Below are 23968 nucleotides of genomic sequence, written 5' to 3'. Positions count from 1 at the left end.
ACATAAAAAAGGGGGATTTATAGGCAGAGGAAGGCCCTAAAGAGTGTTAACCATAAGGCATAATTAAACATCTGGACCACTCTTAAGAAGATAAGCAAATGTGGGTGGGTTGAACAAGACTACATGACGGATATGAGTGTAAAAGAAGCCTACATGATGAAAGTAAAAAAAAAATGTTGCCTATAGTTAGGATTAGTTAGTTGCAATGTCGGCAACTTCACCACTGTCTGGTTCCAAGTCCGGAATGCGAAAGAGGAGGGACGAGCATCTCTTCATATAAATTTAACTAGTAAACTAGAATAAATTTAAATTAAAAGTGATGAATTGCTACACATTATGAAATATGGCCAAAATAGAATACCATACGTTTTGTAAACAGTGAAAGACAAACAAAAAAAGCAAAAAAAACACATACACAATACCTTTCGTGAAGTCACAAAAAAAAGTTAAAAAAACAACAACATTTATTTGAAATACACAATAAACATGAGATATAGATCTATTAAATATTAAATACAATCGACCTACATTACATTGATTATTTATTCTAGATTAAAGACAGCGCTACATCATTATTTCTTTCTATGGCTAAATTAAATTAATCACAATTAAAGAAAATTTCATTTGACCCATTTGTATAACCGATAGGGCCCTGTCACGTGACCAACTAGTGAAATCGCGAATGACGCAAATGTATAAAAAAAAAAAAAGGCTGAACGAGTGATTGGATTGGATGGTGTTCTTGCGCTGGAGTAAAAAGAAAATGATTTCATTGTGAAAATTAAAAGATTAAAAATGTTTTAGATATATTACTAGTTGTAATCCTTGCGACTGCTGTTAAATTACTGTCAGTCAGCATCGACCAGTTCTTACAGTAATATTAGAACATAAAACACTCCAGCGGGCCACTTGTGGCCAGGGGGGTCGTTATTTGCTCAGCCCTGCTCTAGATCTAGAACTAGATATACAAGATTTAGAAGTTCAGACGCCCAGATAACTAGATCTATTCCGCCCACCATGTTGTTTTTAAGCATATTAATCTCCTTTATCTATATTGAACTTCAAATAACATGTTTTAAAGAGAGTGTTTTGTTCTTATGCGTTCAACTATGTTTTTTTTATTTACTCAAATGAAGGTCTAAATAAAATGTTAATAATCATTTGATGAACAACTTGTTATTTCTTCTTTTTTTCTATTTAAGAAATTATCAGCAACAAAATATATATTAACAATTAGATTTATATTTTATCTATTAAGTCACCAAGCAAAGCGAAATATTGATAAAATAAAACAAAAATATACACGAACATAATGAAACACGCATCTATATCTACACGATATGTTTAATTATTTTTCTTTTCAACAAAAGTATGCATTGTGAGTAAGTGATCTATACTATATAGAGCAATGACATTAAATTATAAAGATCTAGTACGGGAAACGTATTACTATAAGAAATAAGCATTTTATTATAGAAGATTAACAGTATCTTAAAACTTTAATTTTTATCTGTTTATGATTAAGACTACACCACGAAGAGAAAAAATTGTATTGAGCTGACACAGATCTAGTGACGACGTAACCCCTTTCTCGCTCGCCGTTAGGTCTTCTCAGTCCGTGATTATAATACTTACCACTACCCCTGGCCCACCTCTCGGGGGGGGGGGAGGAATATGTAGAGTGTAAGAAAATCTTTGTTAAACGAAACATAATATAGCACCTGTTAATCTGTTATGTTTCACACTCCGAATTATAGTTTGGGTAGCACGGGGAACATAAGCCTATGTTTAAGAAACAGATAAATAATAAATAAGCATATACACTACATACACACTGCCTAAATTTCCAGACACCACTATTTAGTTGTACAACATAATATTATGTGTTCATAAGATTTCGTGGATAAATGTGCTTTATGTCATCAGCATTAATTTGTGATCTTTAAGGGAATTTAAATAGCTTTTTCAGGTGATATACACTGTTACTTGACTCCAAGAAGAAGTTATTGGTGTTGTGATGAAAAGATCAACATCTAGCAGAAGTCTGACAATCCTGGAGAAAGAAATGAGATGAATAACAGCCACTGATCTTTTTACCATTAAAATTCATTATATTGATATGAATTCAGACATGAATTAAATACCAAACAAAAGACTTTCTTTTTTTTAAACATATACCAACATTAAATCTTAATTATAAATTGAAAACATTGTTTAGAACAAACATTTAATGTAACTTTTGGATAATGCTCAACTGACCAGAGATATACTTATTCTAAAGGAATTATTATTTGATATCACTTTGATGCATTTGTAACTGTATTTCTATATGTGGATTATGTTTGTGTAACAGCTATGAAGGATATCCAGCATTTTCTCATTCAACCAGTGATTTGTAACTGAATGCTTGAAGTTACAGTATATTATTATTATTAAAATTGGACTCAAGTCAGTGTGTACTATTTATATTTGTTACATGCTAAGTGTAGGTCCGGGACACAATAACACAGACCATTCTACATTTTGATGACCAGCAAGTCAGTGTGTACCATTTATCTTGGTTACATTACAGGTGTTACTAGTTGTTCTTAGCTAGATATCAAATTCATACTTTCATAGTGCAAAACCTATCAGTTTTGAAAAATATAAATTAAATTCTCAAAGATATGCCTTTTGAGGTCTGAATTTTCTTGAGCTGTATAGAGGAGACTCTTGCATTACTAACCATTGCTTTGACATCAGCATTTTTTCATTCATAATACAACTCAGGTTGTTGACAGACTGTAACAGACATCCATCCAAAGTAATAGATTGTCTACTAGGCATTTTATTATCATAATCTGGTTTAGTAGCCTGCTAGCCCAATTTTAGACTGACATTTTTAAAAATGAAATAGAAGCTAAATATCATCAGCAAAATTCAAATCCTCTAAGTTTAATAAATCAATTAAGATAATTTTTAGCAGAATTCCTTTAAAGAGCTAAAATTAAATCAATTTTATAAGAAAATGATCAATATGCCTATTTTACATAAGGGGGATGTACTGTGAAATTTAAATTTTTTTATATAACTTTATAGTTAAGAAGATAGGCTTTAGGCATGTCTAGTCTAGTCTTTTGGGTCTCTATGGAGATGGTGGCCATCTAAAAAATAAACACAATGTTTAAAAAAAACTTTTTTTATATATATTTTTAATTAGTACAAATTTTATTAATTTTTTTCTAACTTCTATCACAGTCCCAAACATTGACAATGTGATAAAGTGACCCCCCCCCATTATGTTTGCCTTTTTTTTCATTTCTTTGGTTGGATTTTAAGTACATAACTTTGGATTGTTGTACTTTTCAAATAGAGTGGTCTCTAATTTTTCTGCTTTTTTTCTAGTTAAATCAGCTAACCCATTTTTTTTACCACAGGTTATGTTGTGTCAACTAGTTTCTGTATATTTCAGTTGGTATTGTTTGTAGTTTGCTCATAGCCTGAGCAAATACTGATTTCCTAAGTTTATTATAAGTGTAAAAAAAAAAGGTAAGAAAGTGAAGCAAATCAGCTAAACCTTACAAAAAAGAAGAGTAATATATTTACTTTATTTTTTTTTATTTGTTAGAGGGACATTTTTTTAAACAGAATAAGTACATGTACATTTTTTAATGACGGTCAACTCTCCACAATGTGCTCTTTTTATTTTAACATTTGTTAAGTCAAATCTTTACACTCTAACAAGTGTCAAGATGTGAGGCCAACATCTTAAAATATCTTTGAACAGTGTCCTAAAAAAAGAGCAAAAATACACAAGTTAATAAAAAGGTAAAAATTATGAGTAAGAAATAAAAACAAAAATACGCAAGTTAATAAAAAGGTAAAATTAAGAGTAAGAATAGACAATCTCTAAACTTGTGACAAAGTTTCAGACATGATTTTAATCTAACCAAAGCCATTTAAATCAAATTTAGTATTTCAAAAAAATTTGAATATAGACATTATTCAACATTATTTACAGAAATGTATTGGTGACCTTCAAGAAAGGAAATATGAACAAGTTCTGAACTCCTATTGGGCTGTCAAATGAAAAATGAACAAATTGCAGAATCTTAATGAACTGTCAAGGAGATATGAACAAGTTCCATACACCTAATAAGTTCTCTAAGGAAACATGAATAGGTTCTTAACTCCTAATGAGCTGTCTAAGTAAACATGAACATGTTGCAGACTCTAGTTGTCAAGGAATTATGAATGAATTTCAAACTCCTTATAAGTTGTATAATAAAATATAAACAAGTTGCAAACTCCTAATGAGCTATATATTATGAAATATGAACAAGTTGCAAACTCTTAGTTAGTTCTCTAAGGCATTATTTTTCTTAATGGAACACTTCACACATTTTGAGTCATTAGCGAAACATTTTTTTTTTACAGAGATAAATTTATGTTGTGGTTACTAGTTAAATAGGGTTCTACAGAACACAGTTTGGGAAACACTGATCTATGAAAATATGAACAAGATGCAAACTCCTGATGAGCTAAGAAAATGTTAACAAGTTGCAAACTCCTAATGAGTTCTCAAAGTAAGTATCAACCAGTTGACAACTCCTTGTAGTGTATGGTTGTTGACCTGAAGCACCAAACTGCTGGTACACAATTAAACTACTAAAGGTATATTACATCTTAACTTGAAATTACTTATTGATTTTTTATGATTAATACTAAATAGAACTGGATGGCTGCCTGGTCATGTGGTTTGCGCGCTGGACTGTCGTTCAGATTTATCGATGGTCCAGGGTTCAAACCCTGCCCGCTCCCATCCCCTGTCGTCCTGCGGGAGGTTAGGACTAGGAAGTAATTATCTTCAACTCTGAAGGAACATCCGAAACATGTAAAACATTTTACAACAAACAAAACAGAACTTGAATTACATTATAAAGAAAATCAAGTTTAAATGAAATGAATAACTGTAATCTATCCTGGGGGAAAGCCTAAATGTAATAAACTTAGTAATAATGAAAAAATTGTATTCCAAAGAAAATCTAACTCACTAAAAAAATGTACTTTCAAATAGGCATTCTGGAGTCAAGAACACTAATGACAAGGCGGCTTATCTTGCATCATTCTCATTGCATAACTAACCCTAATCATAAAACACACACACACATATCAATGATACCATAACACTCCTAAAAAGTTGTCATAGGAAAGGGTTCCATACTCCTAATGAGCTGTCTAAGAAATTAAAAAGAAGTTCAGAAATACTAATGAGTTCAAAAAGGAAATATGAACAAGCTGCAAACCACTAACAAATCCAGAACCTTTAATAAGGAGACATGACAAACTGCTTGTTAACTGTAGGCCACAAAAACAGATTTATAACCTTAATATCAACTTTCCTATAGATTACAAGGACTGAAAAGGGAACTTTTTTTTAGACTTCTATAAGATAAGCATAGGTGATAAGAATGTTTTACTAGATTTTTATGCGCTAAAAAGATTTGATCAGATTGTTTCACCAGACATCTATGAACTTTACAAAGTTTGATCAAAATGTTTCACTAGACTTTTATGCATATTACAAAGTTGGGTCACAATTTTTCACTACACTCATATGAACTAAACAAAGTTTTATCAGAATTTTTCACTAGACATTTATGCACTAAACAAAGTTTAATCATAACGTTTTACTAGACTATATTAAAAAATCATAGTTTGATTACAATGTTTCACTAGACATTTAAGATCCATTTAATTTAAAGTTTAGTAAAAATGTGTCATTAGACTCCTATGTGCTTTAGATAGTTTCATAGTTACCTGACTTTGGTTCGAAAAGTAAAGGCTGTTGGTCATTGTGCTGGTCATATGACACACTGCTTGTTAACAATAGTGTGCTCCCAGATTCTGAAGGCCTTTCAGGACTTGTCCCAAACAAAGAAACCACTTTTTCATTTTGTTTTTGGATTGTTGCTAAAGCATGATGGAAACTCTCTTCAGTAGGTGATGTTAGCTCTGCATGGTGCTGCTTCATATGTAGATCATTAGATGAACTGTGAATGCTGATAATATGCTGTGTAAATCATTAGATGAACTTGGTATAAAAATGTGATTGATCATTACATGTTTATTTATTATGCAATAGTAAATCAATAGCAGAACTAAGAACACTGATCTGTAAGCAGTCAGAAACTTTTTCTATATCAGCAGCATGTACATTCCTTTGATCTAAAAAAAAAAAAGTTGATAAAATATTGCAGCAAAAATTACATTTTAAAATGCAAAATTTAAAATATAAAAAGTGTAATGCATAAGTTAAATGTATTATAATGATGGTATCCTTATCTTGAGTCCACTTCCTCATTAATGTTTTGTCAGCACTCACTAAAAGAGAAAACTAAGCTGTTTTGAGTACCATTTTATAAAGTTCTTCAGAAGGTATTGGTTGTAATTTGACAAGATGCTTTCAAAGGTTTCTAAACTTATTTAAGTTTCAGTACTCAAGCAACATTGTTCTGATGAAGGGCTGCACTGTATTGCTGTGAAACATCATTTACTAGACAAAAATGACAGTGCCTAACATTTGGCTTGGCAGTTTTTTTGGTACTGCTGCCAAGGTGGCTGATGACATTTCTCATCACAAACTATTAGGATGGTTCAACATTGATTTTTTTCCATTACATTGTCAAAGTTTAGTTAGCCTTTCCATTTTTTTATCTTTTCTAGAAGTCAGAATCTTTTTATATTTCTATAAATATGGGTGAACAGACTTCAGACAGATCTTTTTGGAGACAGCTTGCCACTCAATGCACCAAACAGAGGGGGAGGATCTAAGTCTAAAAGTATGGTTATTGTTTATTTAGTTTTTTTTTGGCTGCTATACTTGCAAGCATGCACCTTGTATCAGTGGGTTGAAATCAATCACAATTGAATTTAATGTCCAGCTTTGTTTTAAAAACAAATTATTCCAATACAATGCATAAATTTAAATAACATACCTGATGTTTCTGAAGAGGGATCACCAAATCAAATCCTGTAAACATATATATATATATATATATATTCTGCGGCATTTTACATCTGGAGAGACGATCTTTTACCTTCGCAACTTCTTGTGTGACTAAAGAGGCCAATCCTTGATACACTGCTGCGATCGCAGGTTGGGTATATATAATCACCAGGCGCCGTTGCATTTTTACCCTTCTTTCTGCTTCTGTTGTGTATGACATCTGCAATCCGTGACCATTCCTTTATGCTCTCTCTCCATATATATATATATATATATATCTGAAAAAATATTATAAACTATGATAATGAATAATGTTTAGTAGTCTAAATAAAGATCTTTTAAAACCATCTATTTTTAGAAATGAAAAGTAAAGTGTTAGCAGGTCAGGAGGCCCTGACTCCGGCTCCAAGTCAGGTCTGGGCCTTTCTGCTAACTAGAATTTATATCACAGTCTGTAGGCAGATGGTAGCACTACTGGGTGGGTTTGATCTGTACATCTCAGTCTGTGACCAAGGAGCTAGAGTTGCCTAAACAACCAGACAGCACAACTAAACTAATTAATCAAATGATGCACATGGGGATGCATTGGGCACACAATGGGAAGAACAGCAGACAACATTGCAAGACTAGACTGGAACCCAGAGAGGAAGAAACAAAACAAATAGAAATAATAGGAATACATAGGGAATTGGGGAGGGGGGAGAGTAATATTATTCTCAAATTAAAATGACAACAATAACATGATAAAGCGTAAATCTAGGTATACATTTTTTTATGTTATCAAAATTGAATTTAAATAGATTTAGGACTACATATGATGGAATTATTGTATAGATCTATGAAATTATATTTTAAATGTTTTGATGAAGATTTAAGGTGCTGACAACTTGAAACATTTTTCAATAAAGCTGAATTGAATGTTGAATTTAAATAGATCTAAGCCTAAATCTAGTGGACTAGTCTAGTGTAATGTTGTGTGTTATGAGACTTGTTGCATAGTATCTAGTATGTGCCGGTGGATACACGCAATAAATAACTTAGGTTTTTATAGAAAAGAATTTTATTTATAAATATTTATTATTTAATAGAAATATACGAGGTACAAGGAATGTGACTAGGTAACCAAGGTCACTGAAGCTGACTGACAGGTTCAAGAAATGGATGAAACTGCGGAAGCGGGCTGGGAGGGAGTCAGGGGGTGGGGTGAAACTGCGGGAGCGGGCAGGGTGAGGGGTGGGGGCGTAGAGCTGGATGCGTGAACAACAGATTGACCAGAGAATGATGACTTCCAGGTGTGAATCTTACTGTAACAGGGGCCAGATGCGTTGCGGAATCAAACAGGTACTCTTCTCGCTGTAGGCCAATGAAGATATGCTTTGACGTGACTATCAGTGCTTGCTAACAGGGAAATGCATATGCACAAAGTGATTGGGGCGAAAGACTTAGGCTAAAAGCTCACTATAATATAGCTCTTTCATCATAGCAAAAGCTTTTTTTATTAATCGATATTTTTTTTTATTTAATTACCATCAGTAATCTAATTACCATTGATGTAACCTGATAGTTCTGTTGCTTACTTCAGTATGCTTAGTCTCTGTTTTGTCAAAGACAGACATTGTCCTGATTATAATACCAATATTACAGTTGGTCTTTTCGGAATAAAATGCGCTAAAAAATCAATTTTCTTCTAAATTAAGTCTCTATTGAAGAGTGCCTAATTTTCCGCCTTGTCAAAAAGTGCCCGATTTCCCGGTTCCTAAATTTCCGGGTGACTAAATTACTGGGAGCTTAAATTTCCAGACACCAGTCGATTGTGAGTCAAAAAGAATAAAATCATATTTTAGTATTACATCACATATGCTAATAGAAGAGCTGATTTTGTCACCCAGTCCATCTCCTTTAAACACAAACCCTTTTTCATTCATTGGACCAAGACAGACTCAACTCGGGTCACAGAGGTCGCTTCCCTCCCCTTGTCTCTGCTAAAGCAAAGAGGGACATCCAGGAGCCGCTAGCAGCCATCGTCTGGATGTGATGTCATCCTGGGCGTCTTAGATAACTTCTGTCCCCCCCCCTTTCCCTTTTTACTATTAAGACTTAGTTTTCTTTCCCCAATTTCTCTTCCCTCCCCTCCTCTTGACATTCTTTCATTTTCTCCCCCTATTACTCCCCTCCACTCTTGTGAACGGTGATTGGTGTGCGTGTGTGACGTATCGTATGAGTTTGACTTACATAACGCACCTGTGGTGTATTGCTCCAGTGGTAAAAATGGGACGCCTAGTAAGTCAGGTATGTCTTTGCTGGTTGTGAGGTATGAACAATATAGGTATTTGGCGCAGTAGAAAGAGAAAGTGGGCGCTGTTTTCTTGTTGAACTTCCAGACCGCCGAGCAGCAACATTAGAACAGAATTAGAAGAGTACACATTTTGTATTTATCACCAACTACCAGGATCCACTTGTCCAGGTACTACGTAATGTTGTAGTTATCTTCGACTTAACTCTTGCGTTTTGACACAAAAAGTCAGCTCTGCAAGAGTTTATAGTGCTTTGTTAACAGCGCTTAATAAATTGAATTATTATTTTATAGTTATTTGCAGGAGCTTGCAACCCTATCCTAACCCTAAGAGTACTTAAACCGTTAATATGAACATTATGCCTATATTTAGAGGCAAAATGTCGATTTCGCACATTAACGTAACCGATAGCTAATCAGTTAATGAGCAGATCAGCTAGCTTAAATATATAGCTCCTCCTTCGTAACTTAAGATGAGATAATTTCCCATTTTCTATGAATTTGAAGATGGCTATGGAGTCCAATTTTTTACTTTAAAAAAGCCGACCTCCTAGACGGCATTGGTAACTTGGGTTTGCTGCAGATATGCCTGCTTCTTTTCTCACTTTCCGTTTTTTTTATTCTTAGATCTACGTTTTTTGTTGATTACCGAGCTCCTTGCCTTATATCATGAAACACGACACTCACGGCCTCAGGCAATGAGAAAGGATCGTTTCCCTCACACACCTTGAGAGAACTCTTAAGGGTATCTTTGTAATTTTTTGTTGACCCTCCAACGTTATTGCTGCTGTGGCATGGATACTGTTTATCTGTGACAACTCAAGGATTTCAACGTATGTTATGTGGTCAAGCCAATAAACCAAATGGATTATTCTCTAATGCAACTCTAATGTTTGCTTATGCACCAACTATGTCCAACCCAATTCAAAGATTAGCTAGGTAATGTGAACATTTACGGATTTTAAGCTTTAGCGGGCTTGCAATTGTCTCCTCTACCACCTTAAAATCATTTTCAAAACTAAAATGTACTAAAATGCTGGTACAGGTTAATCTACTTTTGTCTGGTCCCCTGTCTGGCTGTGATGTATTTGATATTAAACTGTTTTTTAGCCCTGAGTTGTCACATTCTTTTAATTAGTTGTGTCGTGTGGTGCAGTTTGCAGAGTGCCTGGGTAGTGAGAAACGTTACAATATATATATATATATATATATATAAATATATATATATATATAAATATCTTTGCCAGTGCTACAAAGCCAAGCAGCGTAATGATTTATACGTAGATTACCAGTGTATAATAGAGATATTGAGAAACAAGGTAGACTTAGACCAAACCTAATTTAATGATCCAGATATAGTTCATTTTTTGTTTGTTTTCAAGACTTTGCAGCCATCTTCGTGTACATATAAGATTACATTGTGCAAAAGTTTGAATATTGAGTCTTAAGAAAAGGGGAATATGTTTATCTTCATGCATAGTGAAAACGAGATTGAATGAATTCTTGTGAATACAATCACATTGTGCTTTTTTTTAGTCAAATTATCAAATCTTTGGTCACGAAGTAACATTTTGTTTACACTACATATGATTATATTGTGATTCGTCTCCTTTAACCATGTTTGTTTGACTCATATAAAATAATTGATTTAATAGAGAAAACTTTTTCAAAGTGTTATTATAAAAATTAAAGTGAGTTTACTACTTAGAGTACTTAGTAGTTGGGCTTCTAAGATTGTAATTGGTTAACTTATAATCCTTTTTTAATTGCTCTTTTTATGGTCACTAATAGAAGTTATTGTAAACTGGTATGCTCCTCCTGACATCCTCCAAAACTTAGTCATCATTGAGACTAAAACATTACCATTCTACATCTAATCATTGACACTAACACATAACCATTCTCAGTCTAATCATTGACACTAACACAATACCATTTTCAATCTTATCATTGACACTAACACATTACCATTCTCAATGTAATCATTGACACTAAGTCATTACCATTCTTAATCTTATCATTGTCACTAAGACATTATATTCTAAATCTAATCATTGACATAACATTCTCAATGTAATCATTGACACTAACACATTATCATTCTCAATGTAATCATTGACACTAAAACATTACCATTCCTAATCTAATCATTGACACTAAGACATTATCATTCTCAATGTAATCATTGACACTAAGTCATTAACATTCTTAATCTAATTATTGACACTAAGTCATTACCATTCTTAATCAAATCATTGACACTAAGTAATTACCATTCTCAATCTAATCATTGACGCTAAGGCATTACCATTCTCAATGTAATCATTGACACTAACACATTACCATTTTCAAAGTCATCATTGACACTAAAATTTTACCATTCTTAATCTAATCATTGACACTAACACATTATAATTCTCTATCTAAAAATTTACACTAAGACATTACCATTCTCAATCTAATCATTGACACTAAGACATTACAATTCTCAATGAAATATTGACACTAACACATTACCATTTTCAAAGTCATCGTTGACACTAAAACTTTACCATTCATAATCTTTTCATTGACACTAACACATTATAATTCTCAATCTAATCATTGACACTAAGACATTACCATTCTCAATGTAATCATTGACACTAACACATTATCATTTTCAAAGTCATCATTGACACTAAAACTTTACCATTCTTAATCTAATCACTGACACTAAGTCATTACCATTCTTAATCTAATCATTGACTTAACATTCTTAATGTAATCATTGACACTTAGACATTACCATTCTGAATGTAATCATTGACACTAAAGCATTACCATTCTCAATGTAATCACTGACACTAAAACATTACCATTCTTAATCTAATCATTGACACTAAGACATTACCATTCTCAATGTAATCACTGACAAAATGACATTACTATTCTCAATGTAATCATTGACACTAAGTCATTACCATTCTTAATCTAATCATTGACATAACATTCTTAATGTAATCATTGTCACTTAGACTTTACCATTGTCAATGTAATAATTGACACTAAGTCATTACCATTCTCAATCTAATTATTGACACTAAAACATTACCATTCTCAATCTCATCATTGACACAAAATTATTACCATTCTAATGTAATCATTGACACTAAGTCATTACCATTCTTAATCTAATCATTGACTTAACATTCTTAATATAATCATTGACACTAAGACATTACCATTCTCAATCTAATCATTGACATTAGGTCATTACCATTCTTAATCTAATCATTGACACTAAGACATTACCATTCTCAATCTAATCATTGACACTAAGACATTACCATTCTCAAAGTAATCATTGACATAACATTCTCAATGTAATCATTGACACTAACACATTACTATTCTCAAAGTCATCATTGACACTAAGACATTACCATTCTCATTGTCATCATTGGCACTAAGACATTACTATTTTCAAAGTAATCATTGACACCAAGACATTACCATTCTCAATCTAATCATTGACACTAGGTCATTACCATTCTTAATCTAATCATTGACACTAAGACATTACCATTCTCACTGTCATCATTGGCACTAAGACATTACCATTCTCAATGTAATTATTGACAATAAAACATTAACATTCTTAATCTAATCATTGACATAACATTCTTAACATAACCATTGACACTTAGACATTACCATTCTTAATGTAATTATTAATACTAAGACATTACCAGTGTCAATGAAATAATTGACAATAAGAAATTACCATTCTCAATCTAATCATTAACACTAAGACAATACTATTCTTAATCTAATGATTGACACAAACACATTACCATTCTCAATCTAATCATTGACACTAAGACATTTTCATTCTCAATCAAATCATTGACACTAAGACATTACCATTCTCAATGTAATCATTGACACTAACATATTACTATTTTCAAAGTCATCATTGACACTAAAACTTTACCATTCTTAATCTAATCATTGACACTAACACATTATAATTCTCTATCTAAAAATTGACACTAAGACATTACCATTCTCAATGTAATCATTGACACTAAGACATTACCATTCTCAATGTAATCATTGACACTAACACATTACCATTTTCAAAGTCATCATTGACACTAAAACTTTACCATTCTTAATCTAATCATTGACACTAAGTCATTACCATTCTTAATCTAATCATTGACTTAACATTCTTAATGTAATCATTGACACTAAGACATTACCATTCTCAATGTAATCATTGACACTAACACATTACCATTCTCAAAGTAATCATTGACATAGCATTCTTAATGTAATCATTGACAATAAGACATTACCATTCTCAATGTAATCATAGACACTAAAACATTACCATTCTCAATCTAATCATTGACAGTAACACATTATCATTTTCAATGTTTTCATTGACACTAAGTCATTACCATTCTCATTCTAATCATTGACACTAACACATTACCATTCTCCGTCTAATCATTGACACTAACACATTACCATTCTCAATGTAATCATTGACACTAAAACATTACCATTCTTAATGTAATCATTGACACTAAGACATTATTATTCTCAATGTAATCATTAACACTAAAACATTACAATCCTTAATCTAATCTTTGACACTAAGACATTACCATTCTCAATGTAATCATAGACAATAAGATCTTACCATTCTCAATGTAATTATTGACACTAAGTTCTTACCATTCTTAATCTAATCATTGACATAACATTCTCAATGTAATTATTGACACTTAGACATTAACATTCTTAATGTAATCATTGACACTAAAACATTACCACTCTTAATCTAATCATTGACACTAAGACATTATAATTCTCAATGTAATCATTGACACTAAGTCATTAACATTCTTAATCTAATTATTGACACTAAGTCATTACCATTCTTAATCAAATCATGACACTAAGACATTACCATTCTCAATCTAATCATTGACGCTAAGGCATTACCATTCTCAATCTAATCATTAACAATAATAAATTACCATTCTTAATCTAATCATTGATATAACATTATTAATGTAATTGTTGACACTAAGACATTACCATTCTAAATTCATCATTGACACTTAAACATTATCATTCTCAATCTCATCATTGACACTAAGATATTATTATTTTCAATCTAATCATTTACAAAATACATTACCAATCTCAATGTAATCATTGACACTAAGTAATTACCATTCTCAATCTAATCATTGACACTAAGAAATTACCATTCTATATCTAATCATTGACACTAAGACATTACCATTTTCAATCTAATCATTGACACTAACACATAACCATTTTCAAAGCCATCATTGACACTAAAACTTTACCATTCTTAATCTAATCATTGACACTAACACATTACCATTCTCAGTCTAATCATTTACACTAACACAATACCATTCTCAATCTTATTATTGACACAAACACATTACCATTCATAATCTTTTCATTGACACTAACACATTAAAATTCTCAATCTAATCATTGACACTAAGACATTACCATTCTCAATGTAATCATTGACACTAACACATTACCATTCTCAAAGTAATCATTGACATAGCATTCTTAATGTAATCATTGACAATAAGACATTACCATTCTCAATGTAATCATTGACACTAAAACATTACCATTCTCAATGTAATCATTGACACTTAGTCATTACCATTCTTAATCTAATCATTGACATATTATTCTTAATGTAATCATTGTCACTTAGACATTACCATTGTCAATGTAATAATTGACACTAAGTCATTACCATTCTCAATCTAATTATTGACACTAAAACATTACCATTCTCAATCTCATCATTGACACTAAAACATTACCATTCTAAATCTAATCATAAAACACTCTTATAGCAGAAGAAATTACCTTACCTAACTCAAAAAATATAGAATCAACATTTTGTAAAATTAATACCCCTCAACATCCCTAATAATAGGCAGCATTTACAGACCACCAAATTCTAGTTTAGAATACATGCAGGAACTATGTAATCAGATTACGACACTTAAAGAGACAAATAAAAATGCAGTTTTTTGGATTATGGGTGATTTCAACCTACCTGATATAAATTGGAAAACACTAACCATAGATAAACACCAAAACCTTAAGTACATAAATGAGCTTTTCATAGAAACTTTACACAACCTAAGTTTAGATCAAATCATTAAAAAGCCAACTAGATTAAACAACACATTAGATCTCTTCTTAACCAACAGACCTGGATTAGTAGTTGATTATGATATTATCCCTGGTCTATCAGACCATGAGATCATAAAAATACACAGTCAGATAAAAGCAGTAGCCAATATAAAACCCAAAATAAAAATCTTACTCTGGAATAAATGTAACCTAACACAACTACACCAAGCTGCATTAAACTTTCAACAAACATTCTTATTAGAAAAAGACATTAACCAACCAGTCGATGACCTCTGGAATTTCATTAAAAACCATCTTAAAAGCATTATAGAAAATCAAATACCAACTAAATACACATCAAACAAAATAAATAAATGCTGGTTTAATAATAGACTAAAGAAGCTTTGTAAACAGAAGGAAAACCTATATAGAAAATTTAAAGAAACTAAGGCAGAAAGAGTTTACAAAAAGTATATAAAAATTAAACACTTAACCCAAAAAGTAAGCAGACAGCTGCAGAGTGAATACATAAACAATGTAATATCTAAAGACAACAACAAAAACCTATGGTCATACATTAAGTCTAAGAAAATGGAAACAACAGGCGTAGCGCCATTAAAAGATGAACATAACATAATACATAATGATAATGAAACTAAAGCAAACATTCTAAACAAATACTTTGCATCAGCATTCTCAGCCCCAAGAGACAAAGACATATTACTGAATTTGAACCAAGTAGACAACATAGAAGATATAGTAGTACAAGAAAATGGAATTCAAAAACTATTAGCCAACACCAAACCAAATAAAGCTTCTGGACCTGATGGTATTCCAGCTAGATTACTCAAAGAACTAAGTAATGAGCTAGCCCCAGTGTTCAAAATACTCTTTCAGGCTTCACTTAACCAGGGCAGAGTACCAAATGACTGGAAAGAAGCTAATGTCACCCCCCTATTTAAAAAAGGAGAAAAATCTGACCCAGGAAACTACAGACCAGTATCACTTACCAGCATCACATGTAAAATCCTAGAACACATAATATGTAGCAACATCATAAACCACTTAGACAAACAAAATGTCCTCACACCATACCAACATGGCTTTAGGAAATATAGATCATGTGAAACACAACTAATAGGACTAATTGATGATTTTTCAAAAGGTTTAGATAATAGCGAACAAATAGATGCTATCTTACTAGATTTTTCTAAGGCTTTTGACAAAGTTCACCACCATAGTTTGCTTAAAAAATTAAAATATTCCGGCATTAATGGTCCACTGCATCAGTGGATTAAAGACTTTCTGATAGGGAGAGAACAAACTGTAATAATAAATGGCTCTAAATCAACACCGATAACAGTAAACTCGGGTGTACCTCAAGGAACAGTCTTGGGTCCACTACTATTTTTAATTTACATAAATGATTTACCAAATTGCATTACTTCAGGAACAAAAGTCAGATTATTTTCAGACGATTGCATAATATATAGAACAATAAAAACAACACAAGACACAGATATTTTACAAAGAGAATTAGATGAATTACAGAAATGGGAATCAAATTGGAGCATGTCTTTCCACCCAGAAAAATGTCAGTTGTTAAGAGTAACAAAAAAACTAAAACAAATTAATTCCACTTATCTTATTCATGGCAAACCAGTAACACAGACTAAAAACGCAAAATACCTAGGTGTTATAATAAATGAAAAACTGTCATGGAATCCACATATTGATGAAACTACAAAATAATCAAACAAAGCATTAGGATTTATTAAAAGAAATTTCTATAAATCAAATAAGAACATAAAACTAAAATGTTATTTAACCTTGGTTAGGCCAATAATAGAATATGCCTCCTCTGTTTGGGACCCCTCAACTCAAGAAAACATTAAGAAACTAGAACAGACACAAAATAGAGCAGTGCGATTCATAACAAACGAATATTCACATTTGACTAGAGTAACACCTTTAGTAAAATCACTAAATTTAGAAAGCCTTCAGGACAGAAGGCTCAAAAGTAAAGTAGCAATAATACATAAAACACTGAACCATAATCTTCAAATACAAAAACAAAATTTAATAAAATACTCTGAAAGACACAAAGATAAAGGCACATTCCTCGTCCCATATGCTAGGACAAATTTGTACAAATACTCCTTCTTCCCTAGTGCTATTAGAGCATGGAATGGGTTGCCTGAGCTAGCCAGGCAAACCAGTGACTTGGCAGAATTTAAGTCATTGGTTAATATGCATGACTAAATGCATGACGCGTAGGACGTAATCATCTTCTTTTTTGAAGTAACGTCTGTATTATATAAGATAAGATAAGATAGACACTAAGTCATTACCATTTTCAATCTTATCTTTAAAACTAACACATAACCATTCTCAATGTAATCATTGACACTAAAACATTACCATTCTTAATCTAATCATTGACACTAAGACATTACCATTCTTACTGTCATTATTGGCACTATTACATTACCATTCCCAATGTAAACATTGACTTTAAGACATTACCATTCTCACTGTTATCATTGACACTAAGACATTACCATTCTTAATATAATCATTGATACTAAGACATTACCAGTGTCAATGAAATAATTGACAATAAGAAATTACAATTCTCAATCTAATCATTGACACTAAGACAATACTATTCTCAATCTAATGATTGACACAAACACATTACCATTCTCAATCTAATCATTGACACTAAGACATTTTCATTCTCAATCTAATCATTGACACTAAGACATTACCATTCTCAATGTAATCATTGACACTAACACATTACCATTTTCAATGTCATCATTGACACTAAAACTTTACCATTCTTAATCTAATCATTGACACTAACACATTATAATTCTCTATCTAAACATTGACACTAAGACATTACCATTCTCAATCTCATCATTGACACTAAAACATTACCATTCTAAATCTAATCATAGACACTAAGTCATTACCATTTTCAATCTTATCATTGAAACTAAGACATTACCATTCTCAATATAATCATTGACACTAAATTATTACTATTCTCAATGTAATCATTACCACTAAAACATTACCATTCTTAATCTAATCATTGACACAAAGACATTACCATTCTCAATCTAATCATTGACACTAAGACATTACCATTCTTAATGTCATTATTGGCACTAGGACATTACCATTCCCAATGTAAACATTGACTTTAAGACATTACCATTCTCACTGTTATCATTGACACTAAGACATTACCATTCTTAATATAATCATTGATACTAAGACATTACCAGTGTCAATGAAATAATTGACAATAAGAAATTAAAATTCTCAATCTAATCATTGACACTAAGAAAATACTATTCTCAATCTAATGATTGACACAAACACATTACCATTCTCAATCTAATCATTGACACTAAGACATTACCATTCTCAATGTAATCATTGACACTAACACATTATCATTTTCAAAGTCATCATTGACACTAAAACTTTACCATTCTTAATCTAATCACTGACACTAAGTCATTACCATTCTTAATCTAATCATTGACTTAACATTCTTAATGTAATCATTGACACTTAGACATTACCATTCTGAGTGTAATCACTGACACTAAAACATTACCATTCTTAATCTAATCATTGACACTAAGACATTACCATTCTCAATGTAATCACTGACAAAATGACATTACTATTCTCAATGTAATCATTGACACTAAGTCATTACCATTCTTAATCTAATCATTAACATAACATTCTTAATGTAATCATTGTCACTTAGACTTTACCATTGTCAATGTAGTAATTGACACTAAGTCATTACCATTCTCAATCTAATTATTGACACTAAAACATTACCATTCTTAATCTCATCATTGACACAAAATTATTACCATTCTAATGTAATCATTGACACTAAGTCATTACCATTCTTAATCTAATCATTGACACTAACACATTATAATTCTCTATCTAAAAATTGACACTAAGACATTACCATTCTCAATGTAATCATTGACACTAACACATTACCATTTTCAAAGTCATCATTGACACTAAAACTTTATCATTCATAATCTTTTCAATGACACTAACACATTATAATTCTCAATCTAATCATTGACACTAAGACATTACCATTCTCAATGTAATCATTGACACTAAAACATTACCATTTTCAAAGTCATCATTGTCACTAAATCTTTACCATTCTTAATCTAATCATTGACACTAAATCATTACCATTCTTAATCTAATCATTGACTTAACATTCTTAATGTAATAATTGACACTAAGACATTACCATTCTCAATCTAATTATTGACACTAGGTCACTACCATTCTTAATCTAATCATTGACACTAAGACATTACCATTCTCAATCTAATCATTGACACTAAGACATTACCATTCTCAATCTAATCATTGACACTAACACATTACCATTCTCAAAGTAATCATTGACATAGCATTCTCAATGTAATCATTGACAATAAGACATTAACATTCTCAATGTTATCATTGACACTAAAACATTACCATTCTCAATCTAATCATTGACACTAACACATTTCCATTTTCAATGTTATCATTGACACTAAGTCATTACCATTCTTAATCTAATCATTGATACTAAGACATTACCATTCTCAATGTAATCACTGACAAAATGACATTACTATTCTCAATGTAATCATTGACACTAAGTCATTACCATTCTTAATCTAATCATTTACATAACATTCTCAATGTAATCATTGACACTTAGACATTACCATTCTCAATGTAATCATTGACACTAAAGCATTACCATTCTCAATGTAATTATTGACACTAAAACATTACCATTCTTAATCTAATCATTGATACTAAGTCATTACCATTCTCAATGTAATCACTGACAAAATGACATTACTATTCTCAATGTAATCATTGACACTAAGTCATTACCATTCTTAATCTAATCATTGACATAACATTTTTAATGTAATCATTGTCACTTAGACATTACCATTGTCAATGTAATCATTGACACTAAGTCATTATCATTCTCAATCTAAGTATTGACACTAAAACATTACCATTCTCAATCTCATCATTGACACTAAGTCATTACCATTCTTAATCTAATCATTGACTTAACATTTTTAATGTAATCATTGACACTAAGACATTACCATTCTCAATGTAATCATTGACACTAGGTCATAACCATCCTTAATCTAATCATTGACACTAAGACATTACCATTCTCAATCTAATCATTGACACTAAGACATTACCATTATCAAAGTAATCATTGACATAGCATTCTCAATGTAATCATTGACACTAACACATTACTACTCTCAAAGTCATCATTGACACTAAGACATTACCATTCTCAATCTAATCATTGACACTAAGACATTACAATTCTCAATGAAATATTGACACTAACACATTACCATTTTCAAAGTCATCGTTGACACTAAAACTTTACCATTCATAATCTTTTCATTGACACTAACACATTATAATTCTCAATCTAATCATTGACACTAAGACATTACCATTCTCAATCTAATCATTGACACTAAGACAATACCATTCTCAAAGTAATCATTGACATAGCATTCTTAATGTAATCATTAACACTAACACATTACTATTCTCAAAGTCATCATTGACACTAAGATATTACCATTCTCAATCTAATCATTGACACTAACACATTACCATTTTTGTTGTTTTTATTGAAATTAATTTATTACCATTCTCAATCCAATCAATAACACTAAGTCATTACCATTCTCAATGTAATCATTGACACTAACTTATTACCATTTTCAATGTTTTCATAGACATAAGTCATTACCATGGTCAATCTAATCATTGACACTAAGACATTACAGAAAGTAAAAATCCCAGTCTTCACCAGAATTCAAACCTGAAACCCCTGGTTCAGAAGCTAACAACTTTACCACTCGGCCACCACACCTCCTACCTAATTTGATATTCTTTCTGATAATTAAGTAATAAAATGTATTCTTTGTCACAATTGGTCATAGCTAGAAGTTAGGCCTTTCTTAAAATTAGACAGTTTTTGTCTGACATGGTAGTTATCTTCTAATTCTTTTTTTTTTTTTGGTGTCATTAATGTACTTAGTTTGTAGCTCCTTCTTTTCCATATTTCATTGACCTCAGTAGATATCATGCAGAATGTCAAACTTTTTTTAGGTGGCATGCAATACAATAAAAAGCTATAGTATAATGATCTTGGCACAAACATTTTTTTTTTGTTTTAATTTTCTAAAAGGTCAATAGCAAATATTCTTTTTTTTTATGCTTTGCTAAGCCTACTTAGCATACTTTATAAAAGTTCATAATTTGACTATGGTGAGTAATGCTTATAATATTAGCTTTTTCTTGCATCAAAGTAAATCAGAAATTATTTTTTTTAAATCAAATGTTGATTTAACATGATCATCAATTTAGTTGCTCAGAAAAGAAAAAATGTCTTTGAATGAAAAAATGGTTAGAATTTTTAGAATAGTTAGGGATTAAAATGTAAAAAGAATGCCTTTTAGAATTTGCAATCTATATGGCAGATGATGTAAATGTCATCTGTTTCTGTGGCCTACTGTTATAAAGGTATCATATGGCCAGCACCATGACCAACCTTCTTTACTTTCCCCAACTAATGTCAGATACCCATTAGAATTGCACTGACCCAAGGCATTCTAAAATCCTGAAATTCAAAAGCAATCTTCAACAAGATTTGAACCTGAAAACCCTTAGCTCTAAAGCAACCGCACTTAACCACTTAGCAACCCCCCCCCCCTCAACCACCCATGATTAAAAATGTCAAATGTTCTATTATGAATCAGCACATCATCATTTGCAGAGAGAATTGCTGCCAATCTTTTGCCTATACAGGAAATAGCTAGCCAAAGTAAAATAGAGATGACTTTATCCAGAATTTTAAACTTTGGCTGTATTTCTTGGCCAATGTGCATTGTAACAAGCTAATTCAGGAACTGGCTTATACTGTATACTTATATATATATATGAAAAAAGAATAGGACAACACAATCTTCATATCTTCTATATTACAGGCATTACTTCAAAAGAGAATATAATTATCTCCTATGCATTTCATGATCAAGCTAGTCATGCATGTTAATAAGTTTATTAAACTCTACTTAGTCATTGTTTTTCCTGGCTGATTCAGGCATCCCATTGTATATATATGTTTCTATCTCATCATCACTAGCTTTTGCAAAAGAAACGTAACCAACATACCCAATAGCATAAAATAGATTAGCTAATTTTTTATCTTTTAAAATGTCATGAGCAATATCCCATCCTCCATCATGTGCTATAATTAAAATGTTTTTGAAAGCCATTTAAATCTAATGCATTTCTTAAAGTCTGCAAAGAGAGAGAAAACACAGATGTGTAATAAATGTTGTATGCAGGCCTTCTAACAGAACAAAAAATTTCAAAAACAAAAATAGAGTTTTTGCACATTTTCTTCAAAACTTTGTTTGTTATTCATTTCTGTATGAAATATGGATCGTTTGTGTATTCTAATATAGGCCAGTGGTCTCCATTAGATTCTTGACCATATCGCTAGTGTTTTATATCAGATCCCATATGTATTATAGGCTAAGTTTCTGTATTTTTCATTTTCTGTATTGCCAGTAGTTGCTAACAGTGGTTTAGACAAGAACCTGTTTGATGTCTGTTGAAAACAGAGATGTGGGGCTGAATCAAAAGGCAAATACTTCTAAAAAAAAACATGGACTGCAGCAGTAAATAGGATAATATTAAAGGAAAGCAACTTGGCAGAGTACAAGTATTATCAGATGCCCGATGAAGCTGAAATAGTAATAAAAAACATTTCTAGGAGACTAGATGCTCTTTGGTGGTACAAAAAAAAGGGGGCTAATGAAACTTGTAGATGATGTAGCTAAAAAGAACAGCCTCTATCATGCCTTGTTTGAGCAGTGAGATTGCAGCTATATAGTCTTTTATATTAAGTTGCCTGTAGTTCTGCTAATGCGCCCTTTTGGTGCCAGTTACTTATATTGGCTTTTTAAGTATGAAGTTTCAGTATTTCACATAACAGCTACACAGTCCCAGCTGTGACCTACATATAATGTTACATTCAGCAGACATAACAATGGTTCAGCTGTTATCACTTTAGGTTCTTATTCGCCCGCTATGTCTTGTCTTAAATTTTCTTTTGGTTTCAAATGTGTAATTTCAGTACTAGTTTATAATTATTGATTTTCATTCAAACTGAGATGTAGTTATAAAGTATTTAGATCAGTGCAGTACATCCCTCATAGTAATGTGCTGGCTGAGAAGTTATGGAACAATCTCAGTATTTCTTAACTTAAAACTTAATCTATTCAACACAAGAAAATATATTAACAAGCAAAACTATAATCCTGGACATGTCAGTCCATTTATTCAATGATCAACAT

The 23968-nt window shown here is 31.5% G+C and overlaps 1 protein-coding gene across 3 annotated transcripts; it reads right to left on the bottom strand.

The window, feature by feature from the left end:
• Window positions 1–1247: 1247 nt before the first annotated feature.
• Window positions 1248–7222, bottom strand: LOC129924101 (uncharacterized). 3 transcript variants are annotated; one of them, XR_008776008.1, is made up of 4 exons: window positions 6978–7220; window positions 5800–6207; window positions 3643–3770; window positions 1248–2053 (listed from the first exon to the last, which is right to left on the bottom strand). XR_008776008.1 is itself a non-coding variant. In XM_056017907.1 (3 exons), the coding sequence occupies exons 1-3, from the start codon at window positions 7206–7208 to the stop codon at window positions 2034–2036; spliced, it is 504 nt and encodes a 167-aa protein (XP_055873882.1). In that variant the 5' UTR covers window positions 7209–7222; the 3' UTR covers window positions 1248–2033. The 3 variants fall into 3 exon arrangements, 1 of the variants encoding a protein (XP_055873882.1); XR_008776007.1 differs by lacking the exon at window positions 6978–7220 and having other exon boundaries at window positions 5800–6246; XM_056017907.1 differs by lacking the exon at window positions 3643–3770 and having other exon boundaries at window positions 5800–6052; window positions 6978–7222.
• Window positions 7223–23968: the final 16746 nt, after the last annotated feature.

Source organism: Biomphalaria glabrata, unplaced genomic scaffold (assembly GCF_947242115.1).
Source record: "Biomphalaria glabrata unplaced genomic scaffold, xgBioGlab47.1 scaffold_25, whole genome shotgun sequence".
Lineage (NCBI taxonomy): Eukaryota > Metazoa > Mollusca > Gastropoda > Planorbidae > Biomphalaria > Biomphalaria glabrata.
Note: the sequence above shows the minus strand (reverse complement) of the source record. Positions and strands in the feature narration are given on the sequence as shown.

Coding starts and splice junctions, on each gene's coding strand:
- LOC129924101 (XM_056017907.1), bottom strand. CDS start 7,208: ATGTCATACACAACAGAAGCAGAAAGAAGGGTAAAAATGCAACGGCGC. Junction 6,053..6,977: donor TCCCTCTTCAGAAACATCAG/GTATGTTATTTA, acceptor TGATTTACACAG/CATATTATCAGCATTCACAG. Junction 2,054..5,799: donor ACTTTTCGAACCAAAGTCAG/GTAACTATGAAA, acceptor TTCTTTCTCCAG/GATTGTCAGACTTCTGCTAG.